General features: G+C 42.0%; 1 protein-coding gene across 1 annotated transcript in view; it reads right to left on the bottom strand.

Annotated features, from left to right (window-relative positions):
• Positions 1-27,094, bottom strand: part of TTLL5 (tubulin tyrosine ligase like 5) — a 289,229-nt gene that overhangs the window by 125,320 nt on the left and 136,815 nt on the right. Inside the window, exon 30 of the mRNA XM_036262547.1 lies at positions 11,103-11,257. Coding sequence (XP_036118440.1) covers positions 11,103-11,257 — 155 coding nt within the window. The remainder of the gene's footprint in view (positions 1-11,102; positions 11,258-27,094) is intronic.

Here is a 27,094-nt window from a genome sequence, read left to right as displayed (position 1 = left end):
TATTTACTCTCCTGACATCCATGCTCCATTGTGTATACTATGCACATATAGTAAAAAAAATGTGATATGGGAACACAGTGAGAGCCTGCAAAGTGCTGAAACAGCATACCTGGCAGCTGCTAAAACAAAACTTCAAAGATCTGGCTTCTTTGAAAAGTCATCAGGCAGGACCCCACCCACTCCCCTACTAGCCACAGCTTCCCCGGGAGCTAGTCCACGGAACCACTTGTAACCACTTCCGCGTGTTTGGCTCTGTTCCCCAGGGCTATGGCAGCTCTATACGCCAAGTCAGAACTGCCAGCCAAGCAGGTGGGGAGCTGGGGGCTGGGTTAGTGCAGGGAAGCAAGACCTCTACCCCTGGGTGTACCTCAGAAAATAAAATAATGCTGGGATCTGCATATAAGATCTCTTCCTTTCAGTCAGCCCAGCTCTGATTGGCTGGACACTAGTAACACAGAATCACTGGGCTTTTGAGACTCCCAAGGCATTAGACTAGGCCCCTCCCAGCACCACAAATTAGTTCAAGAACAGCATCTGTGCTAGACCTCTAGCTCTAAACAAAAGAGGCTTGACATCTACAGAAGAGTCTAAGAGGACAATCAAGATTATGCCTTTCTTAGAAACTTATTTCTTTGTATTTTTTTAACCCACTGACCAAATTTGGGTCTTTATCACATCTTCTGGGTCAACCACCTTGTTCAGTGCTGCCCAATATGGTGGCCATGAGCCACGTGTGGCTTTTGAGCCTTTGAAATGTAGCTAGTATGACGGAAACAGGATTTTTCATTATATTTAATTTAAATTTAAATATCTACATGTAGACTGTGGTTACCATATTGGACAGCACTAACTAGTCTCTTATTCACCAAACATTTCTTAAGCACTTTGTATGAGCAACTGTAAGGCTATAAAGATGTGTAAGACTTAGGGTTTGCCCTCAAAAAGCTTACACTCTAATATAGGAGGTAAGACAAATACACAAACACCCATAATATAGAAGGACAAGTGGCAAGAGTCAGAGCAGAGGCAAATAAATAACAGTAGAACTTGGAATAGGAGATGGTGGCCTGATTATGCATTTCCCACACTAACCACTCAGGTAGAGGATACCAGTGAGTCTATTAAATGAAGGACATCGAAGAGGGAGAAACTACTATAAAGATACCAAAAAGCTAAAACGTCAGAGAATCACATTCAGCAAACACAACCTATTAGTCAACCCTGTGAAAAGGCTGGAGTGAAAAGATAGCTAACTTACACTGGCCTGCACAATGGTGGCTGCCCTTGAACTCAGAAGCATCTCCTAGGAGTGGCTCTTAAGACTCCCGTGGGTTAGGTGGCGTGGGGAGAATGATGGTAATAGAAAGGTTCTCTGCCTTTTCCTCTTTTTCCACACCCTGCCTCTACAACCCTCCCATTGCCCAAACTGAGGAGGCTTCTTGCTTGCAGGGCAATTTTGATTCTGGATAACTAGAAAAAACCGAAGAAGGTCCAAAAGAGAAGCAGAAGAACCCAATGATGTGGGAAGGGGCTATGTAAGCTCTAAACTCCATGGAGAAGAAATAGGGCTTTTTCCCCTAGTGTTCAGTTCACTAGGATAGGAAGAGCCACAAAGATCCCTTCTCTAGGAATTAAAATTGTGCACTTAGCAGAGCTTCCTTTGAATTGTATCTTTTAGGAACACGAGTCCCGTGGATGAGGACGAGAAGGAAAATCCTAATGACATCTGCAGAAAGGCTGAGTTGAGCTGAGCCTTGCAGGAGAAAAGGGTTTGAACATGAGTGATGCAGGTGAGGAGCAGGGTGTCCATTAATTCATTCTTTTTTTTTTTTTTTTTTTTGGTATTTGTTCTTTATATTTAAGTGCCTGTTTACCAAGACACTAGGCCTTTTGGTGATATGAACTAAAAAAACCTCCTTTACAGTAGAGCCAGTTTGATTTACGTTGTCATCACTTGAAGCTTGAAATGTTTTAATTAATACATTATTTCTAACAGAAACACTCTGTTTCAGTCAGGCTGAGTCTCACTGACCGTCCCTTGAAAAATGCCTTAAACATCTTGTACATTATCTTTCTGTTCCCCATCTCCTTTCCTTCACCTGTCTGTAGCCTATATATAATCTAGACCTGGATAAACCCTACCTTAAACCCTTTCTCTGACGAGTCTTATCTTTCTACCCATTTTTAGTTTCCTTTGCCGATTATGAACTCCTCTGAACCCACATGCCCCTTTCAATAATTCACTTTGTATTTCACGTGCAACAAATAAGTAAACATACACAGCAGCATTCTTTAGACCACCCTGCTGACTCTCAGCTCTAACTTGGTAGCAGTGTGGGTCACATTTCTTTGATCCTCTCATAGATCATCACTTGTAGGGCACTTCTGTGAAGGCACTATGCCTATCTAAGTCCCATTTATCCTTCCAGATTCATCTCACACCCCTTTCCTTCCCATGAAGTTTGTGCCACCTTCTCCTGTCAGAGTGATCAATTTCTCCTCTGAACTTGTACCACTTACAGAATAATCCTCTTATTCAACAATTAAGCATATATTGTTTTCTAAAACTTGCATTAATAAATTAAATGACTATTAACTTTCCACCCTGAGGACAGAGACTTGGTTGACCACCTCCTTCAGAGCGCAGCCCAGAGCCTTGCATTTACAGGATACTCAGTAAATGTAGGTAAACTATTTGGGGATAACATTGTTTTAGCAACTATCAGATAAAGCCATTTCCCGGCTGGAACAGTACTTATTACCAGTTACACTTTACTCTTTTTCAAATATTTCAATATACTAAATATTTGGTGAAAAACTCTTCTTTCAGGGGCTTTTATTTCAAATGTCGTTTTGGGTTTGAGTGTGTGTGTGTATATATATACACACACATACATATACATCTCCTCACCCAAGGACATGCTTATTGATTTTAGAGAGACGGGAAGGGGAGAGGGAGGCAGGGAGAGACGAGAAACATCGATCAGTTTGTTTCTGGTACATGCTCTGACGATGAGTTCATTTCTGGTACATGCTCTGAATCATAACCTAGGTATGTGCCCCGACCAGGAATCAACTGTGACCCTTCGGTGTACAGGAGGAGGCTCCAACTGACTGAGCCATCAAGCCAGGGAGCAGCTAGCAAGATATTCGAAAGCACTAACAATATAGGCAGATTCTTTCATTTACTCATTTTTCCTTGGTGCAAACCAGTTTCAGAAGAACATAATTTTATTTCCTCTAGCCTTTAAGTACACCCCACTTATTAACCCCTTTATGGTTTCTTTACCTGCTGTGCCAGAAAACCCACTTTTCTCATCTAAATCCTTCTAGATTATAAGCACATTACTGAGATGCACTCATATTTTATTTTCATCCCAGAAAGATAGTAAAACTTATTTTTAAGAACAAGGCCAAACGTGGTATTGATTATTGGCTTTGAAGCCAAATTAATACAAGTCTTAGCCTGATAATTCACGAAAGCCAAAAACATCCCTTTACTGCCTCTGAAGCATAAAAATGGTCCAATTAGGACAAGAGCGCTACTGTTACTTATTACGAACACCTGGACCTACCATATGACGCAACATCTTGAATTCCTAAGCTCTCATGTCCCCCTCCCACCTCCAGCCTTATTCACACTTCCTAGAGAACACTTGGCTCCATACTAAAATCGCCTTTTAAGTTTAGCTTCTCTTAGTGGTCTTCAGGAGCATTTTAATGGTTTGTGATCAAATTTTAACAAAGGGATACTTCACAGTAAAAATAACAGACCTCAGTATTGTGATTAGGTGTAACTGCTTTCTCCACTGTGACACTGCATGCGGAGGGCAGTTGTATCTAAACGAGTTAGGAAACTAAGGGGTGCAGCAATACCTCACCCTAAGCAAGTCTAATTTTATGTTTCTCTCTTTCCTGGGAAGGGAACTAAGAATTATCAAGAAACTACACGAAAACCAGACCTTTATCCTTTTCAGATGCTACAAGTCTATAGTTTTCTTTTATTAAAACACAGATATTGGGAGTTCCTTTTCAGCCCCTTTAATCCTAGGACCTTTTTTTTTTTTCTTAAAGCACTGATTCCTTGCCTGCACTTGGTCAGTAATAAGCTAAGAATCTTTTAGCAGAAGGATGGGCAGAAGGGTAGAATAGGACCTTTTACCAAAGGTTCAGGGAAGCCCGCTGGTCTTCCTTCTAAATTTGTTGAGTCAACATTAAGTAAGCTTTAAAAATGAATCATCAATGTTTCTCTACAGGAGTCAGAAAGAAAGATACAGTGTTTCTTCACCACTGATTCTTTCCAAACGCTTTCAAGGCTGGTAAACAGAATTAACTTGGAAATATAGAAGATGATAGAAAAACCATGTAAGAAACTGTACTATGAATTAACTCTGATATAATTTCCTAATTCTAGAAAAGGAGTCTCATTCAACTTAGTATATGGATTTTTGTCATTTGGGCCTCTTAAAACCAAAATAATCATCAATTGTGGGTTCATATAAAATTACAAAGTGACCGGTTAAATGAGAAAGGATCTCGCCTCTAACAATGACTGTGTGTGCACGTGCTAATCCTAAGGAAATGTACCATCCTTTATCTTTAATGTTTGGGGGTGGGGCAAACTGAACCGGAAAAGGCAACACTGGCACACCACAGCAAGCTGCATCTGCCTCTGGCTCGCAGACAAGAAAAGAACCACTTCTTTCACTCCTGATCCTAGGCCCAAACATTCCCAAACCTACCATCCTGGGCCCTGGTCTGATGTCCAGCCAGCCATCTTGGACACATTTCCTAAGCTTACCAACATTCCTTCAGTAGGCAGGAGCCCAATCATTCTGGCCTTGGCACAAACGCCCAGGGCACTCCGCTCGCATGGCAAATGGGGAACTGTAGAATCCGTCACAGAACTTGAACCGACACAAACATAACCCCTGAGAGGTTATGCGCCCAGCTGAGTGAGAAAACAGCAGGGGACTTTCAGATGGAAGTGCAGGCCTTTGTCACTCACGTGCCAGAGCAACGTTTTGCTCAAGGGAAGGAATGGTGAGCACTTGAGGAGGGTCAGGTAAATTTCACTTTACGAGAGAGAAGGAAGAAGAATAAGGAGTGAAATATTACTGCTACAGAACTCTGAACGAGTTTCTTTTCAGGCCCCTCAAAAAGTGGTTTCTTTTTGTGATTGTGCTCTTTGGCTAGAGAGTGTTGTTTATATAACAGGATAAAGTACAAAATTGTAAGCTCCAAACTCCTCCAAAGAAAAGCTCTCCCAAAGCTCGACCCCCAGGATAGATGGAAAATATGAGTGTTTACTGGCTGGAACATCAAGCTGCAATGGAAATTTCAACATTCAGAAGATAGCAGAGAGGAAGAGCCTGTTGAGTAGAGAGAAGTCACCCTTCAACAAAGGGGTCAAAGAAAAAGGAAGAGTCTCCTGTTGGTCCCACTCTGATGCCTCCCCTTCCATAGCTGGAGAGGCCACGTCTCCGTGCTCCAGCTCCAGGAGCACCCTGCACGTGGGCCATGGCCAACTTCCTCCGAGCTGGAATACTAAAATAAGCGGTGTAGCAATCCCATAACCCAGGCCAGTCCAATTTCAAATTTCTTTCCTTTTTTTTTTTTTTCTGGAAAGAAACATATTTTCAAGAACCTACACCAAAACCAGGCACAGTCTGGCTACCTTTACATACACAACTCTGTTAAACTATAACTACTTAATAACGTAGACATTATTATCTGTATTTTAAGCAGATGGAGAAATTATGGCTCAGAGAAGCTAAACAACTTGCCCAAAGTCACACACTCGGTGAGGCCAACCCAGATCTGTCTGACCCTAAAGTCCTTCTCTTTTCACTCCACCATGCCATCTTCCCAAAGGGGGTTGATGGCCCCCTTTCCTGTAAAGTTAACAAACTTTTAAATAAATGGGAGCATTTTAAGGACTAGGTTCTAAATAATTCGCTTAAACAGAGGCAAAGGATGGAAGCGAAACCTTACCATTTTGGTCACCGAATAATTTTTCCGAAACTCTGGGGCTCTCTTAACACCTTACACACTCCTCCTCCCCCTTCTTTTCTTATTGTGGTAAAAAAAAAAAAAGCATAACTTCAAATTTTCCACCTTAACTGTTTTATTCTTATTATTCTTAACCAACTGTACTTTGTTTTCATGTACAGTTGAGTAGTGTTAAGTATATTCATTCTAATGTGCAGCAGCAGATCTCTAGAAGCTTTTCATGCTGCGAAACTCAAACTCTATGCCATTAAACACTAATTTCTTCTCCTCTCTTCCCCCAGCCCTAGGCAACCACCTTTCTACATCTTGTTGCTATGATTTTGACTACTTTGGATAATTCCTATGAGTGGACTCATACAGTATTTGCCTTTTGTCACTGGCTTATTTCGCTTAACACACTGTTCTTGAGCATGTGACAGGATGAAATCCTTAGACAGTCTTCTTCATACTCTTTCTTCTAATTGTGCCATAAAATGTAAACCTCTGATATGCCTTCCAACGCAGATTATTCTACATGTATGTGGCTCCTTCTCCCCACCAGTGATCAAACACTATGTATTGTCTTTTAGACCCGACCCAGCACCCAGTATTCTGCGGAAAACATGGAGGATACATCTTGGACAGTAAACTGCAAGGTCAGGAACTACTGTGTCTTTTTATTGGCACTCCTCAGCATCTAACTAATGCTTGACATGTTGAAAATAAATATAATATATTTTTTAAAGAAATAACAAACTCAGCATTTCTGAGGACTGATTGAGAATAAAAAGATGGGAAGTCAGAAATGAAAGAAATCACCTAAAGGGAGGAAGAAAAGTATTAGCTAAACTAGAATCAGAATCTCTGAAAAACTTCTTCTCGAAAGTTATGTAAAGCAGGGTACCAGACCCTTTCTAATTTATTACTGAGAAGCAAGAGGGCAGAGGGACAGGGTGACACAAAATATGGCCCAAATTCCAAGGTTTGGTGCTTCACTGCACCCCATGCTCTAGCAGGGAACTTACAGTTCTGCTGGACAGCTGCTCCCTAGCGTGGGGTCGCCGGGCCGCGCAGCCCGTGCCCATGACGTCCTGCCCTGTCCCAGCAAGGAGGAACAAACTCATGCATGTGCTTTCGACCTCCGCCACCTTTAACATCGAGGAACAGACAAATCCTCAGGTTGCGTGTGCGAAAAAGCCAGAGATGGATAAAAATAATTCAATGACAAATGCTGGAAAAACATACAAAGGGGCAGAAGCCAGACATTCGTGGGATTCCCTGACAGCTCGGTCTACAAGGAAGGGCTGGGCTGGAAAAAACAGGGCCTCAGGTTCCTGCCAAGCCGTCTGAGGCCCTGTCCTTCCCAAATCATTCCAAGCAGCAGCCAAAACTTTACAGTAACCCTTCTAGGTCTCGCAAAGAAAGATGCCCTGTGAAACCACTGAGCGCTCCTCAGCTGGAAGTGCTCCTCCTGCCGTGGGCCAGTCCCAGGGGAGGCTGGGGTACGGAGGAGACAGCGCACCAATTCTCAGCGCCTGACAGCTCCCCGGTGCCCAGAGGGTGGATGATTAAAAGGCAGCTTGAACGACCCTACCCATCTCATTGGCTAAGTAAAAGCTTATTAAATACCCAGGTATCAGCATCCAGAAACTGGATCCCCTTAAGAAAAGAGAGGTCATGAACACTTGGACGTGCCTCCTAGAGGCCCTATTGTATAATTCTACGTCGGCCTTGCTCGGAGGCACACCTCAGGCTTCTCAACATGTGACTGGATTTGGCCCTGACTACTTTCTCTTCTGGAGAATGGCCTGCAATTAATCTCACTTATTACCTCTGAAAAGTAACAACAGAGGAATGGCTGGCCAAGTCCAACTCCAGAGTGTCTAGGGAACTTCGAGCTACATGGCCAGGCCTCAGACTGTCTGGGCAAGTCATGGGCTCTTTGCCTTCCTCCCCACAACAAAGCCTGAACAGGGACTCCAGACAGACCAAAGGAACCGAGGGATTTGAGGAGCTGGGCTGAGCTCACACTGACCCAATGGGAGACGACAGCCCTGAGGCTACATTTGGGATGGTTTCAAAAAGCGGGGGAAGAACAAGGTTGTCTGGTGAAAACTTGTGTGATCCATAAAATTGAGAACAATAGCAACACCACAGGGAAATGAAAAATAACATTATTCGCAGAGTTTTCGTGAGTCACCGGTTTTCATTCCTGTGGCTACCAAGTCACTGAATACTGATGAAAAGGCCAGCAATGCTTCTCTTTACATCTTGCTACTATTTACAGGACAGCCCCCAGTGTAGGGGATTATCAGAGTTTATCAGTACTGGAATCCACTGTTGCTATTGTAGAAGAACAAGTAAGAGTACCTCTTATTTTCTTAGCACCCACTTCTAGAGAGATCAAAGTGCTTTAAGGGCGATCTAAAAGCTCTCAAACAGACCAGTTTATAGGTAAGTATGCTTATCTAATAAAAACATTAAATGAATAGTTTAGGGTCACTTAGTGTCAAAACCAGTAATAAAACTCACATCTCTAAGCCACTAACCCCATATTCATTAAACTTAGTCACTCTCACTACTATGGGAGGAACAACAAGAGACTAAGTAAGTACCCACAGAACAATGACTGACCAGGGAGAATGAGAAATTGGGGCATGGCCGGTGTAGAATGCCTGCTGTAGCCACATCATAGCCAGATCCGGAAGGACTTCTGAGAACTCTCTCAGGGCTGCGTTGTGGTGGGTGCCTCAGGGAACTCCACCTGGACCTAGAACTCCCAAAATGAGCCTCCAGGCTGTCCTGGCGACCAGAGGTTACCTGGGAGCAGAGGAAGATTTCGCAGGGCTACTCTGGACTGGAATGGGAGCTCAAACTTGGCCCTGAAGCTTCAAGATTAAGTGAAGAGAGGATTGTTGTAGGTACAACTAACCCAAAAAGGAAGAGACGAGGGGACATTGGAGGCTGCTTTCTGGTGCCAGTGGCCGTGAAGTCAGCCATGTGACGTGTCGTTCTGCCACAGCTCATGAGCATAGGCAGGCTGGGAGAAGGCAGCTCAGCGCTGAACTCCAGATCCTGGCTCTGACCCTGACAGATCCTGTCACCCTTCTGTCTCAGCATTAACAGGTGCTGCACCAAGAGAAGGCTCTACTTTTAATTTTTAAAAATGCCCTCATTTCACCTGGCTGGTGTGGCTCACCGGCTGAGCATCAACCCATGCACCAAGAGGTTGCCGGTTCAATTCCCGGTCAGGGGACATGCCCAGGTTGTGGGCCCGATCCCCAGTGGGGGGCATGCAGGAGGTGGCCAATCGATGTTCTCTCTCTCATCGATCTCTCTCTCTCTCTCCCCCTGTCCCTTCTTCTCTCTCTAAAATCAAGAAAAAAATTCCCTCATTTCATCTATAATTGTAAAAAATACTAAAACTCTACTTCTCTAAAATATGCAGTTTTGACATTGTGTTTATAGTATGGAAAACGGCTGTAGCCTTGTCGTATAGATAATATATCTAAGACTGTAGTGAAAATGTTTTCCATAGAAACAAGACTCTGATTGTAAAATGGAAATGGAATATTTGGAAATATTTTATATGGAAAATAAAGCTCTATGGTTTAAACAGAATTCCTTTTTTACGACTTATGTTTTAGGAATGTGTTTACTATAGACTGTAAATCACCAAATGACAGACTTCTCCTGTGAAGAGAACTGTGTGGGAGGATGTCCTGCCTTGAAAAGTCCTGCCTCTTAGTCTCCAACTCTTTGTAATTCTCGATTGAGATGATTCTTTTCACTCTTGACCGCAGTGATTACTAGCATAAAATACACTGTACCGGAGCATGATGTAATGTGCTTATATTTATGTTGTTTCCTGGGCAGAACCTCTGTTTCCCAAATTAGTTCCTTCAGAAATAATTCTAACACCAACATACTTGAACAACAATTAGGTATTTCCTCCAGGGCCACGGTCTTGGCCAGCCCTCCCAACCTCGGGCAAGGCAGCATTCAAGAGGAGGCTGGCTGGCAGAGGCCAAAGTGCTGGCAAGGAGGCAGAGACTCAGTGGGCCCCCGGGGCAGAGCTTCTTATTGGGCGGGAACACTATCTCAGCTAATCAGACCCTTCATCGTGCCAGTCACATTCCCTCTAGCTTACTGGACTCATGGACAGATGCAATCAGACCCATATTTAATAGTCACTACAGCAAGATATACTGGGAACCCATTTCTTATATTTTTATACTGGGATACTTAAACTATGGATGGAGACTAGAATTGAAGACAGTGGTTTCTTCCTTTTTTTTTGTTAATCATCACCTGAGAATATTTTTCCATTGATTTTTTTAGATAGAGTAGAAGGGAGAGAGGAGGAGGGAGAGAGAGAGAAACATCGATGTGAAAGCAACACATCGATTGGTAGTCTTCCACATGACCCTGATGCAACCCAGGTATATGCCCTTGACTGGGAATCAAAGCCACGGCCCTTTGTCCTTGGGTGGATGCTCTAACTGTTGAGCAAACCGGCCAGGGCATGGTTTCTTTTTTAATTCAGATGTTGCTTTATAGGCAGAATCTATCTGGATTTTATCCTCTGCCACTTCTCTCAACTATATAAAGAAAATTTCCTTCCTGCTTACCAAATGAACATTGTCCAGGAGGCTGGTTTGAGTTTAATTATAGAAACTAGACGAAAAAATATATATATAAATATGTCCTTCAAAAAAGAGTCCAGAGTTACTAAAACACAGTGTAGTACAAGGTATAAAAAAGAATAAGGAGATGAGGAGAAAATGTCAAAAGTCAATATATGAAAATGTCAAAAGTCAATATATGAAAATGTCGTCTCTAGGCAGGGATTAAATGTAGTATAACTTCTTGCTCTTTCACCTAGAAGTGAATGTACTGAACTGTGTCAGATTTTTCCTTTCTGTGTGACTTGCCCACAAACTGTCCTCTAAGTGAAACGAGGCCCTATGTTCAAGTGCCGCAGGCCTGGCACAGGGGGACGGCGCCTGTCTTACCAGTGTCTGAGCAGGCAGCTCACGGTGAAGTGGCTTGCTTCCGCCCCGGGCCATCCCTGTGTGGCCCCAATGTCAGCTCCACGGCCCTTCACATACCTGCTTCCAGGAGGGGTGGAGTGGCTCTCAGGAGCTTGGGGGTCTGCCTGTATTGACCATGTCGGGCCACTAGGACTGATGACAGGCCGAAGGGTGGGGGGAGTTGAAGCGCTGGTTCTGCTTATGACGCCACCTGCCAAATTCAGGTTTGATACCTAGAAATGAAGTGAGGGAAATAACCTGATTTTACAGAATTTTAGAAAAGTATCATTAAAAACACACAGGAAGAATCAAGTCAAGTCCAGGAGATGCTGACTCGTCTAAGCTGAGACAGTGGCCGTGACAAAGGCACCCTCAAAGCCTGGCTCTGTATACATCGAGGAGCAGATGTGAGGGTGGCGGGTGGCGAGTGTCAGTGTAAGTTAACAAGTATTTACTTTCCTCCCACCATGTGCAAAGCACTATACTATCCTGGGTGCTATGAAATACAAAGCTGAATAATATAAACAGCAAGAATTTACTAAGTATGTATTTGTGACAGGCAAGGTTCCAAGAAACTAGTCAAACTACTTAGCCTTTCTGGCCCTTCTTCTCTCATCTGAAAGTTTTAAATGCTCAGTAAATTTTAGTTATAAATAATAATAATTATTATAATTTACAAAGAACTCATTGATTTAGGGAAAAAAAGATGCACAGGCACTAGCAAACTGGGCATTGACTTCAATATATAATTTACAAAGAAGGAATATATTATTAGCCAATTAAACATTTAAAACTAGTCATTTTCCTTGGCAATCAAAAAATGCAAATTATAACATACCACTCTTGTATGTTATATTGGTATACCACAATGAAAAACAATATCTTATAATAATGGCAAGACGTGATATTAGATAGGTACTTAGACTGGTAGAACCTTTCTAGAAATAAATATGGCAATGTATTATTAAAAGTATTATAAAAACATTTGTATCCTTTGATGCGACAATCTAACTTCTAGAAACTATACTAAAAAAATTGCATATGATCAATGATAGTGACTGTTATAATAACACTTACTATTTAATAAAACGATGTGCAAGCTCTGTATAATGAGTATACCATATGCATCTCATTTCAGCTGCCATAATTCTGTTGGTAAGTACTATTACAATCTCCATTTTATAAAGAAGGAAACTGAGGCCTAGGATTACACTGAGGTCTAGAAAAAAAATGGCAGATCTGGGATCTGAACCATAACCTTTGGAACTCCAATGCCTATATTCTTACACACTGCACTATATTTTGTGAACAGATTTTGAAAACAAGCATTGGTTTTAATATAAAAAAGGAGAAGATCTAAATGGCTAACAGTATTGTTAAATAAAATATTGCCCTATCCATATGAGGACATATTCTGTATCCATTAAAATTTTTTGAAAAATATTTAATAATATAGGACCATGCTGATGTTTTTTACAATATGAAATTGTACAGAGAGCAGATCCAAATTTCCTTAAACATACACACACACAGATATACACTCATAAAGGAGCAGAAGAGTTGAACAGTTAGAAAGATGGCAGCGGGCAGAACTGGAGTGAGGGTGAGTGTGTGAGAATTTGAGCGAGTGTGAGTGGATGTGAGTGTGGACGAGCAACCTCGAGCAGTGCAGAAATGTGGGGCAGAGGGTTCCTGTGCAGTGGACGGGGAGCAGCTGGAAGGCCATGCTATTTTGGAAGATTCCTGGTCTTCTCTGGGAGGAGGCAGCAGGGAGCGGCTAGGGCTAAGCAACCAGAGTCCACCAGTGCTCCTTGCACCATCAGACCAGTGTACCCCACCTGTGTCAAGGAGGACCAGTGCACAGAGGTGGCACTATGAGGGGCCTACAGCAGTAGCCACAACTGGCTGGGAGTCGAGCACCATCCCCCACAGCAGCAGCCTGATTGAAGCTGAGCACCATCCCCCATATCAGCAGCCTGACTCGAGCAGAAACACACTCCCAGCAGCAGAGGTTCAGAAGCGGACATCCATCCCCAGGAAGCAGCAGCACAGACCCATCCCCAGCAGAATCAGCAGAGGCTAATCAGGAGCGGTGCCCCAGCCCAAGCAGCAGCAAGACTCAGGCAGCCAAGACCCGCGCCTGACAACTGCAGCAGTGGATCTGGAGTGGAGCACCTCCCCCAGCAGCAGCAAAGTCCCAGGAGCTGAGCATCCCCAGCCCCCAACAGCAGCAGAGGACTGGGAGCTGAGAGAACCCCCTGGCAACAGCAGCAACATTAGCAACGCAAACTGAAAGTTGAAAGTTGCTCCCAGCAGCATTAGCAGCAACTGATCAGGAGCTGAGCCCCACCAGGGAGCAGTACACCCCAAAAGCACCCCAGCAGCACACCAGTGGGACCCATGCACCCCAGAAGTGCACAAATTGGACCCACGCACCCCAGGAGCACCTACCATAACAGACCAATACCAACTGCCAGTTGTCAAACCTTCAGGACCCACAACAGGCAAGAGGTGCCACATACCAAAATGGTCTAGGGGGTACAACAGCCTTACTTGATACACAGTGACTTTCTTACACATTCCAACATCCCTCACCAGGCCTAGAACTACCAGACTGCTAAAACAGTGAAACAAAGAAACAACACCCAAATGAAAGAAAAGGAGGAATCACAAGAAAAGGAACTACATGAAATGGAAGAAAACAATTTGTCATATAAAGATTTCAAAGCAATGATTTTAAGGGTGCTCAAACAATTTAGTGAGAACTATAAGCAACTTAATAAGAATTATGAAGAGCTCAGTGGGAACTGCATCAGCTTAAAAAAAGAGGTAGAAGCTATGAATAAAAATCAAGAGGAAATAAAGAATGACATAGCTGTTATGAAAAATACCTTAGAAGGATTCAATAGTAGATTAGAAGAAGTTGGACCAAATCAGCGAGTTAGAAGACAAGGTGGAAAAAAACTCCCATATAGAGCAGCAAATGGGGAGAAAAAAAAAGTAAAAAAGCAGGACAAGAGTTTAAGGGAACTTTGGGACAAGACAAAACATATCAACATTTGCCTCATAGGGGTACCAGAAGAAGAATCAGAAAATAAATAAAAAACCTGTTTAAAGAAATAATGACAGAAAACTTCCCTAATTTGGTGAAGGAAAAAATCACACAAGTCCAGGAAACAGAGAATCCCAGGTAAGATGAACCCCAAAAGACCCACAGCTAGACACATCATAATTAAAATGGCAAACATTAAAGACAAGGAAAGAATCTTAAAGGAAGCAAGAGAGAGATAGGAAGTGACCTACAAGGGAGCTCCCATTAGACTGTCAGCTAATTTTTCAATAGAAACACTGTAGGCCAGAAGGGAGTGGCATGAAGCATACAAAGTAATGAAAAGCATGGGTCATGGGTCTGAATCCAACACTACTCTATCCAGCAAGGCTATCATTCAAAATTGAAGGTCAAATAAAGAGTTTCACAGACAAAAAAAAAACAAAAACAAAAAACTAAAGGAATTTACCACCACCAGACCAGCTCTGTAAGAAATGCTAAGAAGTAGAAGAAGAAATACATATATAGAGAGGAACACAGGCATAAAATAAAAATGGCAACTAATAGGTATCTATCAAAAATAACCATATATGTAAATGGCTTAAATGTTCCAATCAAAAAACATAGGGTAGCTGATTAGATAAGAAAACACAACCCATATATATGCTGTTTACAAGAGACCTACCTCACAACAAAAAACTCACATAGAATGAAAGTGAAGGAATGGAAAAAATTGTTCCAAGAAAATGAAAATGAAAGAAAAAAAAAAGCTGGTATAGCAATACTCATATCTGATAAGATAAACTTCAAACAAGGGCCATAATAAGAGACAAAGAAGGTCACTACATAATATTAAAAGGATCAATCCAGCAAGAGAATATAAACCTGGTAAACATATATGCACCAAATACAGGAGCACCAAACTATATTTAAAGACTTCTAGAGGACTTTAAGGGAGAGATCAATACTAATACAATAATAGGGGGTGACTTTAACACCCCACTGGATAGATCTTCTAGACAAAAAATTAATAAGGACCCAGAGTCCCTAAATGACAAACTAGATCAGTTGGACTTAATTAATATTTAGAGAACATTTCACCCCAAAGCTACAGAATATACATTCTTCACAAATGCACATGGGACATTCTCAAAGACAGACCACATATTAGGACACAAAATAAGTCTCTACAAACTCAAGAAGACTGAAATCATAACAAGCATCTTCTCAGATCATAATGGCGTGAAACCAGAAATCAGTTACAACAAAAACACACAAAAACATTCAAACACATGGAGGTTAAATAGTATGTTATTAAACAATGAATGGGTTACCAAAGAGATCAAAGAAGAAATTAAAAAATCCCTGAAACCAATGAAAACAAACACACAACAACACAAAATCTATGGGATGTAGCCAAAGCAGTCCTGAGAGGGAAGTTCATAGCACTACAGGCCTACCTCAAGAAACAAGAAAAATTCCTAATTGACTTTCTAACCCTACAACTTAAAGAACTAGAAAGTAAACAAAAAGAAAAGCCCAGAGCAAGTAGAAGGACAGAAATAGTAAAGGTCAGAGCAAAAATCAACAACAAAGAAACTAAAAAGCAATTAAAAAGATCAATGAAACAAAGAGCTGGTTCTTTAAAAAGATAAACAAGATTAACAGACCCTTAGCCAGACTCACCAAGAAATAAAAAGAGAGGACCCAAATAAACAAAATCAGAAATGAAAGAGGAGAAGTTTAACAAATGACACTACAGAAATACAAAGGATCATTAACAAATACTATGAACAATTATACGCCAACAAATTGGACAATCTAAGCGAAATGGACAAATTTCTAAAAACACACAGTCTCCCAAAATTGAACTGGGAAGAGATAGAAAACTTGAGCAGACCAATAACAACTAAGGAAATTGAAGATGTAATCAAGAAACTCCCTGCAAACAAAAGACCAAGCCCAGAAGACTTCACAGGGGAGTTTTACCGTACATTCAAAGAAGATCTAACACCCATTCTCCTCAAACTATTTTAAAAAATCCAAGAAGATGGAAGTCTTCCAAACTCATTTTATGAGGCCAAAATAATCCTAATTCCAAAACCAGATAAAGACACTACAAAGAAAGAAAACAACAGGCCAATATCCCTGATGAACATAGATGCAAAAATCCTTAACAAAATGTTAGCAAATTGAATGCAACAATACATTAAAAAAAATTATTCATCATGACCAAGTGGGATTCATCCCAGAGATGCAAAGATGGTACAGTATTCACAAATCAATAAATGTGATACACCACAAAAACAAAATGAAAGATAAAAACCATATGACCTTATCAATAGATGCTGAAAAAGCATTTAACAAAATCCAGCACACATTTCTGATAAAAACGCTCAGCAATGTGGAAATAGAGGGATCATTTCTTGACACAATAAAGGGCATATATGAAAAATCTACAGCCAACATCATACTCAATGGGCAAAAGCTAAAAGCATTTCCCTGAAGAACAGGAACAAGACAGGGATGCTCACTTTGGCCACTCTTATTTAACATAGTACTGGAAGTCTTAACCACAGCAATTAGCCATGAAGAAAGAATAAAAGGGATCTAAAGAAGGGGGACACAGAGCTGAATGCAGGTGTTGAGTGTGACACACTAGAGAATGGTGACATAAGGAGATGTAAAAATTTTTTTAAAAAGTGTTCTTCTATTAGATATCCTAAGAACCTAATAATTTTGACATTTACAAATTTTTTAAAAAATGAAGGGTTTCAAGAAAAAAATCTAAAAATTCTGAAAGAAAAAGTCATTTTTAGCAATAGTATAGTGCTTCATTCCTAGTTATAGAATTCATTAAGTAAAAATATCCTAGGACTGTATCTTCACACCAAAGGACCCAAGTATTTTTATTGGGAAAAAGCCATTTTCCATAGGTCAGGAGTGAGTTCAGATGTCTGTAGAGACTGAGGTACAGGACTCTCGGGCTGCACCCTCCTGTGTGGACCCAGAAGCCAACCTTGGCTTGTCAATTCTGACCCCCCTCTGCTGCTACCAGGGGGAGAAGAAAGACACACTAACTAAAGGACAGGGAAGCTATAGTGGCAGATTATGGCAGTTACCTCTGGCACCTGGTGCCTTTGAAGAGCCTTATCTTTTCCCTGTACCCCAGAGACAACACAGGTCAGGTTCTCAGACAATCATAGACTCCCTTAGGCCTGTACTCACCCCTGACCCACAATGAGCCGGCCTCATTCCTGCCCTTACACATCATGCCTGTCAAACCAGACATGAACCTGCAGCTTGTAAAAGTTCTACAAAGTGAGAAAGGTCTTTACAATAACTAACAGCTTCTCCAACTACTACCTCAATTAGTTGGGCCAAAAACCTGATAAAAGAGGCTTATTAATAATTTATAGTAAAACAGCAATAAAATAAACAAAATGTACACACATTTCCATGTTTAGTATAAACTGTATAGCTTGAAGATTGGTGAATGCGAAGAAGCGATTTCAGATTTGGTAAATCGTCTCTCTTCTGGCAAAGCTGCCCCTAATTTAAACATTATCATTTCATCATAATAGCTAACTGTTACTGAAAGTCCTTGCATTATCTTGACATGCATTATCCCATTTCACCCCGAACAAACCCTTTGAAGTAGGTTCCATTATTACCCATCTTACAAAATTGAGAGAGGGTAAACAATTAGATAACGTCACATACCTATTAAGATTAGCAGAGAATGTTCTCCAAGGGCACGTGGTATACTTTTTCCACATAGTATGGTTTCATATTTAGTTCTTACAGCAGAAGTCAGACACTCATAAGTGAGGTTTTATATCTCACCCTTACCCATTGCTCACGGAGGTGGACACTTACACTCCCTTTCAAAGACGGAGAAACTAAGGCTCAGAGAGGTTATGGTAAGCAATCTGTTCAAGGTCACCTAACAGTTGCAGAACTGGTACAATCCATTTTTCATTTTTGTAACTAGTTACTCTGATTATTATAGATTTTTGAAAATATCATGAGATACAGAACTCAAATTCTGAAAACAGTGGTTATACAGAGATTGATTATACCAAACTATACCAGCTTTTCTTTCTTCCCTGTAAATTTTATTTCCCACTTGTTACCCTTCACCAGAGGATACTAAATAAGCAAAGAGAAAACCATTATCGATCAGTTTTGTTTCTTAGCAGATATAGTAAAGGTGGCATGAACACAAAACTAATTTTTGACTCTTGGTGAGTTTTTTGTTGTTGATAATCCTCACCTGAGGATATTTCTTCCATTGATTTTTTTTTTTTTTTTTGAGAGGGTGGAAAGGAGGGAGGGAGAGAGAGAATGAGAGAGAAACATTGATGCGAGAGAGATACATCTATGTGAGAGAGATACATCTATTAGTTGCCTCCTGCACACACCCCAACTGGGCCCAAGGATTGAACCTGCAACACAGGTACATGCCCTTGACTGGAAAGTGAAACCTGGGTGCTTTTGGTGTGCAGGCTGACATTCAAACCACTGGGCCACTCCGGTCAGGGCTGGGTTTTTCCATGTAATATCCATTTCTTGTTTCATGGATAAATCAAGAATTGGTAGCCACTGTGATTGCCTTCTATACAAAAGCAAAGCATCATTGTTCATTTATTTTGAGAAACAGCAAAAGTGACCACTACTGAAATGAGAGGTTATATAAGGAATAAGAAAACTTTCAAAGCTTCTTGTCTTTCTTTCCAAAGAATTCCTGCTAACAAAAATAACCTGTCTCTATTAAATAATAACCACCTGCTCCTCTAAATATTCTATTCTTTTGTGGTTGTGTCTAGCAGACACTCAGCATCCATGTCATAATTACCCCAATCCCACCCAGCTCTGTCTTTCTAGGACATACTTGCTAACAAATAATCAAAGAATTTGGGGCTCACTTAGATATGGCCTCTGAATCTTCTTTACACAGTCCTTCAGACAAGGCATTATCAATCAGAAGTGACAAGGGAGACAGAAACCTATTTTCAATCCCTAGAACAGTGCTATCGAACAGAACAGATTGTGATGATGGAAATGATCTATAATCTGCACTGTCCAATACAGTAGCCACTAGCTGCATGTGGCTATTATGTATTTGAAATGTGGCTGGTGTGCCTGAAGAATAGATTTTAAACTATATATAACAAAATTTTTAAAATCCTCACCCAAGGGTATGTTTTAATTAATTTGAGAGACAGAGGGAGGGAGGGAGGGAGAGAGAGATTAATGTGAAAGAGAAACTTTAATTGGTTTCCTCTCATACCAGAGATAGAGCCTGAAACCTTTTTGGTGTACGGGACAGTATTCCAATCAACCAAGCCACCTGACCAGGGATATAATTGAAATTTATTTTTGTTTTTTAAAATTGATTTTAGAGACAGGAAAGGAGAGAGAAAAACACTGATTTGTAGTTCCGCTTACTGATGCATTCATTGGTTGATTCTTTTTTTTTTTACTCATCTCTATTGTTGAATGTATTACTGATGTCCCCTCCTTTTTTCCCCATTGACCCCTCCTCCCCAATCCCACCGCCATCCTGCTTTCCCCACATTATTGTCAGTGTCCATTGGTTACGCATATATGCATAGAAGTTCTTTGGTTTATCTCATCCTGCCCTCCCCACTTCCCCTTGAGGTTCATCAGTCTAACAACCAATATGTACTTTAAAAAAAAATTTTATTTATTAATTTGTTTTTCTTACGGACGTTTCTCATTTTTCCCCCATTGACAACCTCCTCCCCTGCCCCCCACTCCATTCCCAGCTTTGTTGTCTATGTTCATTGGTCATGCATACATGCATGTAAGTTCTGTGGCTTATTTCTTCCCCCCCAAACCACCTTCCTCTGGGGTTTGTCAGTCTGTACCCCACCTCTATGTCTCTGGGCTAATTTTGTTCAGCAGTTTGTTTAGTATATTATATTCCACACATAAGTGAGATCATGTGATATTTGTCTTTCTCTGCTTGGCTTGTTTCACTTAGCATAATACTCTCCAGGTCCTTCCATGCCATTTCAAAGGATAAGAGATCTTTCTTACAGCTGCATAGTATTCCATTGTGTACATGTACCACACTTTTTAATCCACTCATCTACTGATGGACACCTGGGTTGTTTCCAGATCTTAACTATTGTAAATAGTGCTGCTATAAACATAGGGGTACATATATTCTTTCTGATTGGTGTTTCAGGTTTCTTAGGGTATATTCCTAGCAGTGGGATCACTGGGTCAAATGGCAGTTTAATTTTTGACTTTTTAAATTTTTTTATCCTTACCCAAGGACATTATTTTATTTTATTATTTTTTGTTCAGACAGAGCGGGAGGGAGAGAGAGGGAGAAAGAGAGAGAGAGAAACATCTACGTGAAAGGGACACATAGAGTGGCCATCACCCGCACAACCCAACCAGGGCTGGGGACAAACTGCAACCGAGGTACATGCCCTTAGCAGAAACCGATCCTGGGTCTCTCTGGACCGCAGGCCGACACACTAACTGCTGAGCCAAACTGGCCGGGGCAATTTTTAACTTTTTGAGGAAACACCATAGTGTTTTCCACAGTGGCTGCACCACTCTGCATTCCCACCGGCAGTGTACTAGAGTCTCCTTTTCTCCACACCCTGACCAACACTTGTTGTTTGATGATTTATTGCTGGCAGCCATTCTGACAGGCGTGAGGTGATACCTCATAGTTGTTTTAATTTGTATGTCTTAATTCCTTCATCTTTTTCACCCAGTCACCCAGCCCCTGCCATCTGGCAAACAAGAAAAACGTTCTCTGTATCTATGAGTCTGTTTCTGCTTTGCTTGCGCACTTTGTTTGTAAATTTAATTGTTGATAAATATGTATTAATTGCCATTTTAGTATTCATATTTCTGTTCTTCTCCTCCTTTAAGAAGACCCTTCAACATTTCATACAATACTCGTTTGGTGGTGATGAACTCCTTTGGCTTTTCCTTGTCTGGGATACTCCTGATATGTCCATTGATTCTAAATGACAGCTTTGCAGGATAGAGTAATCTTGGTTGTAGGTTGTTGTTTTTAATCAACTTGAATATCTCTTGCCACTCCTTTCTGGCCTGCAAAGTCTTTTGAGAAATCAGCTGACAGTCTTATGGGAGCTCCTTTGTAGGTAACAAACTGCTTTTCTCTTGCTTCTTTTAAGATTCTCTCGTTTGTCTTTAATCTTTGGCATTTTGATGATGATATGTCTTGGGGTGGACCTCTTTAAGTTCATCTTGTTTGGGACTCTCTGTGCTTCCTGGACTTGCATGTCTGTTTCCTTCACCAAGTTAGGGAAGTTCTCTGTCATTATTGTTTCAAATAGGTTTTCAATTTCTTGTTCTCTCTTTTCTCCTTCTGGCATTCCCATGAGGCAAATGTTGGCACACTTGAAGTTGTCCCAGAGGCTCCTTACACTGCCCTCATTTTTTTTTTTTTTCTTCATTTTTCTTTTTGCTGTTCTGATTGGATGTTTTTGCTTCCTTATATTCCCAATCAATGGTTTGCTTCTTGGCTTTACCTACTCTACTATCGATTCCCTGTAAATTATTCTTTATTTCAATTAGTGCCTCCTTCATTTCTGACTGGTCCTTTTTCATGTTGTTGATGTTCTCACTAAGTTTCTTGGAGGTCTCCTTAAGTTCCTTGAATGTCTCACTAAGTTCCTTGAGCAACCTTATAACCAGTGTTTGGAATTCTGCATCAGCTTGATTGCTTATCTCCATTTTGTTTAGTTCTTTTCCTGCAGTTTTGTTCTTTTCTTTCATTTGGGACATGGTTGTTTCTATGTATTAGGTAGAGTTGCTGTATCTCCTAGGCTTCGTAGGATGGCCTATTGTTGTAGGTGTTCTGTAGGATCCAGTGGCACAGCCTCCCTGATCACCCCAGCTGGGCCCTTGAGATGCACCCCTAGAGTGGACTGTACACCCTTCTGTTGTAATTGAGTCTTGATTGCTGATGGCACATCAATGGGAGGGATTTACTCAGGCTGATCAGCTGCAAGGACTGGTTGTGCCCACTGACCACTGGCCTCTGACTACCTTGGAGAATCAGCTGTGTAGGGGTCTAACCTCAGAGCAAGACTTACTTCAGCAGGGCTCTGATATACCCACTGAGTCCACTCATTGAGTGTGTGTCACTTGTGGACGAGGTTGGGTGGTGGTGTTTTGATGTGGTCTGAAGCTGTCTACTGGGTGTGCTGGCTCTGAGGCAATGTCAGCCACCGCCTGTGTTCTACCTGGAGCCACCCGGCATAAGCTACAAAGTGATCTGCCAATGTCTGCTTCTTGTGCTGGGGTTGGAGGTGCCCAGGAAAATCCAAGCTGTGAACCAAGGCTGGCTGCTTCTAGTGCCAGGCCTGGGGCCACTTAATGAGAGGTATGGGGCTCGCTGAGACCAGATGCTGCTTGTTTGAGTGATTTTAGGAAACTCTGAAGCAGGATCCAAGACAGGCCAATCCTATGGTAAAGCCTTTGGAAACAGCTTCGGTGGGCCCTAAAGTTGGGTGGGGCAGGGCCTCAGGGAATCACCAGGACAGGGCAAACAGTGTGAGCCAGGTTGCTGGAGTCCCAGATACTGCCAGTCTGCCTCTCCAGGGAAGGGCTCACCAAAGGAACATCAATCTCCGCCAGCACATCTCTCTAGGAGAAAGCCACCTCGCCAGCCTTCATCCGGAGGCCAAACAGCTCAGTTCTTCCCTGTATGTCTCTGGCACCCCTCAAACTGCCTCTCCTCCTAGCTTAGAGGGAGCAAGTCCAAGTAAGTTGGTGCACGGGTCCTTTAAGAGGAGCTCCCTGGAGCTCCAGCAGCCTTAGCCTCCCTCAGCCTCAGTTCCCCCTGGTTTTTCCATCCTGAAGTTATGGGGACTTCTCTTCCTGGCACTGGAACCCTGAGCTGGGCACCTGGTGTGGGATGGGGACCCTCTCTCCTCAGGGAGGATCTTCCCAGCCGAGGTGTCTCTCCTGATTTTTTTTTTTTTATCCTCACCTGAGGACATTTTTTCCATTTTTTGTTCAGATAGAGTGGGAGGGAGAGAGAGAAAGAAAGAGAGAGAGAGAGAGAGAGAGAAACATTGATGTGAAAGGGACACATCGAGTGGCTGCCACCCGCACGACCCAACCAGGGCTGGGGACAAACTGCAACCGAGGTACATGCCCTTAGCAGGAACTGAACCCGGGTCTCTCTGGACCGCAGGCCGACGCTCTAACCACTGAGCGGAAACCAGCCAGGGCTCCCTTTTGATTTTTATCCGCCACACGTGGGTGTGGGACCAGGCCGTCCATGCCTCCGCCCTTCTGCCCCTCCTACCAGTCTTGGTGTGGCTGCTTAATTTCATAGTTGTAGGACTTCCATTCAGCTCAATGTCAGGCAGTTCTGAATGATGGCTGTTCTGTAGTTTTGTAATTTTGATGTGGTTGTGGGAGGAGGCAATGATACTGCATTTACCCGCCCGCCTTCTTGACTGGTAGTCCCATCAGTTGATTCTTACATGTGCCCTGACTGAGGATCAAACTGCAACCTTGGCATGTTGGGATGATGATCTAACCAACTGAGCTACCCGGCCAAGGCAACTTTCTACAACTTACTTTTATAAAAATCACATGCAACTAGTGGCTACCTTAAGACAACACAGCTCTAGAGCCTCACCTAGATCTAGCTGAAACTTCTGTGTACAGATTTATGTCCTGCTCAAGTTTAGTCCAAACAAATTAGATTGAACAAGTTAAGAAAGTCTTTGGCCCTGCCTTTCAGCTTCCCAGAATGGGCAGAACAAATCACTGAACCAAAATGGACTCAAGCACCAATTCTGGCCCTACAAACACATTGTGCTGACTAGGGGAGACTCAAGGGCAGAACAAATCTCCAGCACTGACCAGACCTTAGCAAACTGTATAAGCCAATTAGTGTTCACACCTGGAGGTTTCTTCCCTAACAGGACAGAGGGATGAGGAATATGGTTGTCACCAGGCAACATGTGCTTCTCTGTCCATCTATACTTCTCTAGGTAACAACAAAACCAGCTTTGATCAGATGAAGAGAAAGTGAAAAATGGCACATATATACCTGATTTACAATGATGATTAACATTTCACTACAAAAGAATATGAAACAAGATCAGGCTTACAGCATGTAAATACATGGCACCAGTCACAAAAGAGGTGCCTCATCGTTTTTGTTAGGAGAACAGTCTATTAGGTGGAGGCTACAGCCACTAGGCCAGTTGGCTTCTCTGGGCTAATAACCAGAATCTAAGCTACTAAATGTAGTCTGTTCAATTCATGAGTTCATGCTTTTGGTCACAAAGGGGTCGAGAAAACAGATGAGATTGTTAACTAAAACCCATTTTAATTACTGAAACTCTGACTCAAAAAACATGCCTTAGTGATAATGGATATAAAGAGCTTTATGTGCAAAAGACAGTACATACATATAAAAACCTTAAAGTCTGTGTTTGGATCTCTAAAATGTTTTAACATAATCAATATTTATGTAAATATGAAAACTTTCAGGTTCCCTATAGTAACAGTAATAATAATAACCAAGCCATATTAGCGCTAATAATGGCTAAATTAAACGGACATTTTGTTTTTGCCCGGCATTGTTCTAAGCTATATATGCTCATTTAATCTTCAAGACAATTCTGTTAGGTATTTCCTTCACTTATAGGTGGGAAAATTGAGGTTTAGAGGTAAAATAACTTGCTCAAGGGCAAAAAAGTAATACACATCAGCCCCTAGTTTCAATTCCTGGTCAGCCGGATGCAAAATATCCCAAATCTTATCGTTCTAACCAGTGTTAGTCCCCCTGCCTGGTACCCCTGAGCCCAGAACTTACAATTCCATCTGTGGTCAAGCAGCACCTGCACTACCTGGGAGCTTGCTGAAGAAACACTCTCAGCCCAGCCTCAGCCCCAGAGAACCAAATCTGCATTTGACAAGATCCACGCAGTAACTCATATGCACCTTAATGTCCAAGAAGCACTTGTTCTAGGGCAGTGGTCTCAACCTTCCTAGTGCAGCGACGCTTTAATATGGTTCCTCATGTTGTGGTGACCCCCAACCATAAAATTATTTTCGTTGCTACGTCACAACTGTAATTTTGCTACTGTTATGTCTTAGGCGACTCCTATGAAAGGGTTGTTCGACCGGCAAAGGGGTCGAGACCCACAGGTTGAGAACTGCTGTCCTAGGGGATAGTAGGAAAAAAAGGAGAGGACAAGAAAGATGAACCAGTCAATGGTTTGCCTCCATGAAGGTTAGGGGATCTTCCAAAAACTGGCATAAATGCCATGATGGGGTGAGGAACAAGACAGAAAACAGTCCAGGGGAAGGAGCAGAGAAAATAATTCTATGAGGAATGTTAAGATTTTACTATTTCTTAATGTTGTTTGTATGCTAAAACATTAATATGAGTAACTGTGTAACTGTTTAATATGCCAAAGATGCAAAAGTGGATAAAACAGTTCAGAACAAGCTTCAAAATATTCCAAGTCTGTCTTGACCAAGTGGCTCAGTTGGTTGGAGTGTTATCCCATACACCAAAAGGTTGCAGGTTCGATCCCTAGTCAGGGCACGTATGGGAGGCAACTGATCGATGTTTCTCACATCAATGTTTCTCTCTCTCTCCCCTCCCCCCACCTTTCCTCTCTCTCTAAAAATCAATAAAAACATATCCCTGGGTGAGGATTAAAATATATATATATGTTAATATATATTATATTATATTTAATATATATATATTCCAAGTCTACTTGTTATGGTGACATGACAAACAGTGGTTATTAAAAACAACCCACAAGATTTAAGCCTAAAACAATCAGCGTGTGACATGTTCTTCCACCCCTGCCCGTCTCTAGCTGGTTAGCTGAGCGAATGACTGCCTGCGGGAAATTCCGGCCACGGGATCCCACTGTGACCCAAAGCTTAGGCAGATGTCCCACCCTTTGCTGTCCTCCTCCTCTTTGACCTCTGCTCCCACTCTCCCGGAACGGCTTATCCAGAGGTTCCACTCCTGTTCCTTTCTTCATGTCCATTTCTACAGTGACCTCAGTGCATTTTTTTTCTTTTAATACCAAAACACTGTTTATTTTAGATCCAGCCTTCCGAATAAGGCAGGTGAGCAAATATCTGCATGTGTGGGGTAGGGACACATTGCACACATTCCATCTAGACAGGTGTTTAAATTACAGCAGGAATAAATACAGGTGATGGATTGAAAAACGGGTAGGAGAAACAGAGAGGGAGCCAATTTCCGGCGGCTGGCCCGCCCAAGTGTTATTGCTTGTTACTGCTGTTTGCTAAAAGTAATGCTGCTGCCAGTGCTATAATTAAAATATTAAAATATGATGGTATTACCCTGATGGCTTCCCAGAATATACCCACCACCCACCCAGATGATCACCTTTTGGTGTCCACAGAGGAATCGGGGCCAGGCCTAACCTAGATCACTGTTAGGTGATGGGGGAGGGGGGCAGTAGTTACTAGCTGGAAAGAAAAAGCATAAGCAATGCTCTAGTTGGCATGCTCTAGAAATGCTACAGTCCTGAGTGATCAAAAAAAGGCCAAATCTCAGAGAGGTCCATAAATGTTTGCTGTACTGCCTATCAGAGGCAAGGCCTTGGGTCAAGTGCTAGGGATATATACAGAGTAAATTGTGGTCCCTGCCCTCAAGCCATGAAGCAATTTGTGTTCACATAGAGCCCTAGACAAACAACAATATATAAGGCCTCCAGAATGTAAGTGCCATAATAAAAGTGCTAAGGAAATTCAAAAGCATCTGAGCTGGGCCTAAAAGAATAGGTAGGAGGTAAGTGTGTATGTGGGGGAGGGAGGAAGCACGGGGGAGGGGGCGCAGTAGTTACTAGCTGGAAAGAAAAAGCATAAGCAATGCAAAGATAGGCAGGAAGAATGACTGAGAAATAAAAAGCAGTCTAATTTGGCCAAAGCCTCGAGCAGTGAAAGATAGGAAAAGACAGACAAACAGCTTGGGGAGGTC

Source organism: Molossus molossus, unplaced genomic scaffold, assembly GCF_014108415.1.
Source record: "Molossus molossus isolate mMolMol1 unplaced genomic scaffold, mMolMol1.p scaffold_m16_p_1, whole genome shotgun sequence".
Classification (NCBI taxonomy): Eukaryota; Metazoa; Chordata; class Mammalia; order Chiroptera; family Molossidae; genus Molossus; species Molossus molossus.
The sequence above is the reverse complement of the archived record's forward strand: the minus strand, read 5'-3'. Positions and strand labels throughout refer to the sequence as shown.